This window comes from Somniosus microcephalus, chromosome 4 (assembly GCF_052327205.1).
Source record: "Somniosus microcephalus isolate GS21.2 chromosome 4, FLI_Smic_1.0, whole genome shotgun sequence".
NCBI classification, from domain to species: Eukaryota; Metazoa; Chordata; class Chondrichthyes; order Squaliformes; family Somniosidae; genus Somniosus; species Somniosus microcephalus.
The window spans coordinates 282,161,297-282,166,808 of NC_140990.1; the positions used below are offsets into that span (position 1 = coordinate 282,161,297).

At 40.2% G+C, this 5,512-nt stretch overlaps 1 protein-coding gene across 1 annotated transcript; it reads left to right on the forward strand.

The window, feature by feature from the left end:
• The first annotated feature begins 274 nt into the window (after window positions 1–274).
• Window positions 275–4,836, forward strand: en1a (engrailed homeobox 1a). The gene is made up of 2 exons (XM_085986555.1): window positions 275–1,107; window positions 3,905–4,836. The coding sequence occupies exons 1-2, from the start codon at window positions 603–605 to the stop codon at window positions 4,222–4,224; spliced, it is 825 nt and encodes a 274-aa protein (XP_085842681.1). The 5' UTR covers window positions 275–602; the 3' UTR covers window positions 4,225–4,836.
• Window positions 4,837–5,512: the final 676 nt, after the last annotated feature.

A 5,512-nucleotide genomic window follows, 5' to 3' on the forward strand; every position in this document is an offset into this window, starting at 1 on the left:
TAAACAATCATTGGGACTTTCTCAAAAGTTTGGCTTTCGCTAATGTAAATCTGGGTGTTAATTTTCGTGGTCTTTTTCACGTTTGCTTATTGAAAAGACACTGGGAAGTGGATCTGCAGACGCAGCGGTGAATCCCTCATTACGTTTGAGCTGGGTTTTATTTATTTGGGAAAGCTGCGACTGCGATTGGCCAGCGTCAGCACCGTCACTAGGAGGCCACCCCGGGGGCCTGACGCCGCGCCCGCTGATTGGTGGAACGCACGTGCCTGCCATTCACGTGCTTCCGGTCGCTGAAAAAGTGCCTGAGAGACGCTGCGATTTAGGAGTTTGCAAAGCTCGCACTGTCAGAGAATCGCCACGGACTCCAAACAAAGATCAGTGCAGTGCCAGCTTTGCATGGCACAGTAAGTATGAAAAGTGGAGGTGAAACCACCGAAACACCCACCATGCCAAGTACCTAGAGCAACTGTCGTTGAAAAGTGAGATAGAAACCCCCTGTCAAAAGTGATCCAATAAGGTGTTGGGCTCCCCTGGCTTTTGGATACGTCGCCGATCAAGTGGGGAAAAGACCAAGTCGGCGAAACTGACAGTTCCCTCGAAATATGGAAGAGCAAAAGGAGCAAAGCAATCGCGTGGAGAGTCGAGAATCGAGCGAGGCGGAAAGCGTTTCTCTCTCTCCACCTTTTCAATCTCCCCAAATACAGCCCCATCCAGCGGCACAGCAGCCGCACAGAAACACTAACTTTTTTATTGATAATATCTTGAGGCCGGACTTTGGGTGCAAGAAGGATAGAGATCGGGCACAGACGTCCGGGAGAGAAAACGTGAATCCGCTGACCAGGCCGTCGAACGCATCGAGTCTAAGTGCGGATTCAGACTGCAGTGACAGCTCTTCGCAGTCGTCCAAGCAGTCGCAACCAAAGCAGAACGAAGGCAATGGAACTAATTCGGCAAAGTATGCAGAAAACACTGGCTCGGCGCTTATGCTTGTGGGTGCCAATGCAGAACCTATAGCTAACAGTGATGGAATCAAAACAGCAACAGCAGCGGGTCTAATGTGGCCGGCTTGGGTTTATTGCACTAGATATTCAGACAGACCCTCTTCTGGTAAGAAATTATAGTTCTTATAACACGAGCAAGAAAATAGTACACTTGAACAACACAAATCCAACTAATTGCCTCCTTTTTTGTTCGAAACTGTAACATTGTAAATCTATAAAAGACGAATGGCTGCTTTGATTTTTTTTTAATCCATAGAAACTGAAGGCAAAATGCGTATAGCTGTTTTCAAATCGTCAACTGCTTATGTTAGATATATCTGTACCGCTTTTTGGTTTATTTTTCTATCTGAAATGTGGCATCGAAAAGGCACGGCTAGTCCCGGCCATAACATGACTAGAGAAGATTGTGTCAAAAATTAAACTTTTAGATGTTTCAGATCAATAGTAATGAAGTTATACGGTTTAAACAGTTGGCAAACACAACGGTGAAACAGCGACACGAAGCAAGACTTGAAGTTTTGGGCCTTGATGTTGATCAAAGCATTGCAGGCCTCGCGGCCAGGGATTGAAGGTATACAAGACTGTGCGCTCAGCTACAGTTTAAGTGCGTTCTTAATTATGAAACTAAAGGGTCGAGATCTAGAAAATTGTGATCATTTTTACAAACCACAAGACTCTTATTACTCGAGACTTCGAGTGTCTAAACCTCCGAGCAGGTAGTTTGGTAATACGGATAGAATTAATTCCGTTCAGTATCTTGATAGTGTCCGATCAAAAAATACATTCTAATTTAATAGACATGAAATAATAGTCCTGACTATATTCAATAATCCAGTCTAGAAATATTTTTACCTCTGTGTTTCTGGCGTATATTGTTAGTGAAAATCGCGAATGCTTGTTTTGATGGCGTTCTGACCCATCCAGTTTCAGTAAAGACAAGTCCAACATGTAATTCGTCTTTGCCTCTTGTAATGATTTTAAATAATTGTTTGAGTTCATTAATTCTTATTCATTAACATATGCCCAATATTGGTCTACTCGGGTTTCTTGCAACGCCAAAAAAAAACACCCGATTTTTACTTGAAAGTAACAGACTGGCCAATTTCATATAGTCGGTGTAATACTAAAACCAGCAAGGAATCACTTCCGGATATAAATAGCACAACGGGGCATAAATAACATTCCTGTGAGGCACAAGAATGGGAAAGCATCGATTAAGGAAGTATTTGGTGTCTGCTTTCGTGTAGAAGTTTACTAAAGATCTGACCGGATGGTGTGTGCACTGGTTTCTGCGTGCCGCGGCCTGGCCGGGTTGGTTACACTCGTGTTTTGCCGAGGACGAATGAAAGCGATCCTGTAAACTTCTCCGTCCAAGCCGTGTAGTTGGAGCTATTCATGGCACCGAGCTCTTCAAACTAAGAAAAGCCAGCTTGATTGACTAGTTGATTGATTGATTGAGCTGTCAGCCTAAACATTTAGCAAAACGTCACTTTTTAGCTTTTCAATCAAGTAGTAAAATGATTTTATTAACATTTCCAAGCACTGTTTACACGCATTTTTCAATAGATGCGGATTTTTTTTTGGTTCTTCAAAGTTTATTTCACAGTAGTATTAAATAACGACGAGGAGTAGTTTGACTACCAGTTATCGCATTAAATCTAATCACAACATTCAGGGCAGTGTTAGATTGTTGCTGTTTTTGATAGTGCGCTTATATATGTCTGGCTTGTTGCTTTCTGCCCCCTCTGTTTTACTCACACGTCGCTGATTTGTCTAATTTTACACTGATAAGGATACGTAATACAGAAGTTGTTGTGATAGGGATTATGTAAGATAAATTTGCTGTAAATCAGCGGTGTAAATGAAATCTGGGTTTTATCTGGAGCTTGAAGGAAACAATCACACACGAAACAACATATTTCCCTATTTATATGCGCACGGTGCTATTTTCTGTCAAATTAATGCAAAGTAAGATTTTTTGCTGCATGTTGCTTTAGGGTTTTATATTCTTTGCTGAGTTTAAGGCACTGTCTGAAGGCACTGGCCTACATTTACATGATTACTTTATCATCAGCTTTTGCTACAATATTAAGCCGAAGCCAGCACTCCGAATAGACATTCAAAACATTTAGTGGACATTGCAACACTATCAGCCTAGAAGTTGTTGTGGCTCACGCTCTAAGCCAGGCCTATTGTAATTCACAAATTGTATTTTGTTGCTTTTAAAAATGCGGTACATTTTACCCTTCTGGGTGTGGGGACATTAACACACACTGTTGTCCATTGGTAGAGTCCATAACTCCACGAGTGTTTGAAAGCAGAAAAAAATCATATTTAATTTCTACTCAAGGATAGTAAGGTATGCAGGGGGGGGGATTCCGACCTTGTGATTATTGGACCTTTCCATTTTTACCTTTGAGAAGTAATACTTTGCATGCGGGTCTTTTCGCTTTCCTTCTTTAGAAAAGATGCAGTATTATCGTCTTATTTGCATTCAGCTTTACAGCAAGTAATAACTGACCAGCTAATCAGACAGAAATGTGCAAACCTTTATAATGTTAATGAACTTTTATATACTGAAAGACCTTACGAAATAATAATGTACCATACAATTCCGGCATGGTAAAGTAGCAAACGCTGCAATATGGGATTACGTACAGGATTAAACATAAAATAGAATGCTCCTTCCTTGTGCAGTATTGTTCTGTTGTGGGAAATGTACTTTGCGCCATTTTGTTAATTTTAATACTATAAATATGGCCGCCTATTTAAAGGGCGACTGTGCATTTTGTTATGTATATTTAACTTTATGAACCTCTGAAGGGTTTGTACGCTTTTAGTTTAAGGGAGGACTATGAAAGCATGACTATTTGTTTTGTTTTTCTCTGTTGCGGTTTCCACAGGTCCCCGCACTAGGAAACTGAAGAAGAAGAAGAGTGAGAAGGAAGACAAGCGGCCGCGGACAGCGTTCACAGCCGAGCAGCTGCAGAGACTCAAAGCCGAGTTCCAGACCAATCGTTACATCACCGAGCAGCGGCGGCAAACTTTAGCACAAGAACTCAATCTGAACGAGTCCCAGATCAAAATCTGGTTCCAGAACAAGAGGGCCAAGATCAAGAAAGCCAGTGGCCTGAAGAACGGCTTGGCTCTCCATCTAATGGCCCAGGGACTTTACAATCATTCCACCACAACAATTCAAGACGACAAGGAGGACAGTGACTGAAGTTGTTCCGTTTTATTCTATTGAAATAAAGGACTGTGACAGGTGCTATTTAAATTCGATCTGCGTGTATCTATATGGACTGAATTATAATACAAGCATTTTAAAATTATATATAACCAAACACATTATGACGTTGTATATATTTAATTTCAGGTAAGGAGATGTCTAGCGATCCCTACTTGACCGAGATTTTATCATTTTCGTTTTCAATGTTGTCGCTAATTGTTTTAGTCGATGTCAGGTCTAGAGATTTTATGTGAACCCAGTCTTTTCTGAAGACAAACTACGTAATGAATCGCCGCTACATGCCAAAGATTTTACTATGTTCAGAGATGATGTAGCTTCAAATAAAGTGTAGACTGTGCTCGGTGCACATTCTGACTAATAGTTTGGTATCGTACTTTTTCTTTTCCTTCTGAAGTCTATTTTTGATTTAAGGGACCCACACAAGATAGCGTCAAGAAGTGTAAGATGGGAATAATAATTACATCAGCCAGAGCTCTTGGCTCTGTTAATGTCGCCAGTACAACCATGCCCGTTTTTTAACAGGAGCGAAAGCTACTTTGTAAAATGTACCACAATTGGCGTTTTAAATAAAGCAATCCTCGACAGAGTTATTAAACGAGGGAGGGAGGCTTATAAATTAAAATCTGTAAGCACAATGCAGCACTTTTATCTGAAAAATGTTATATCACTCCCCTAAAATAGCCTTGGGATTCACCGTGAAGCGCCTTTAGACACTATTGCAAAAAATTATCAAAATAACATTGCAACCGCTTTCAACCGACTTTTGACTGCTCGACTTAGCATTGGTTTCACATTTTTAATATCCTGCTTTTGGAGGCGCTGTTCCCATTTGTTTTTCTAGATTCTCAGTAAACGCATGCATTAAGAATCACTTCTAAAGCTGAATATATATATATTTAAAAAGCTACATAAAGGTGCAAAATTATTCCACTTTTATGTATTTTAGACGCAAATTTTTCATGAATTACATTTAAACCCTGAAACAAAATGGTGAACAATTAAGGGCAGACTTTTGTTTCTCTATCCCACTTTATTTTTGTTTACATTTGCTTTACAAAAGAGGCCCATAGATTTATTTTTTGAAATACCCCACGATTATTGGAAATGTATTTCAAACAGAAAATGACAAACTTTTCAAACTTTTGGTAAGGCTCCTGTTAAGTTGGTCTAACCAGTACTATTATTCCCCATATCTGGAGCCAAATGGTTGTCCTTGCAGGGCCTACAATTAATGCATTCTGTATGTTTGTAAATAACGCTT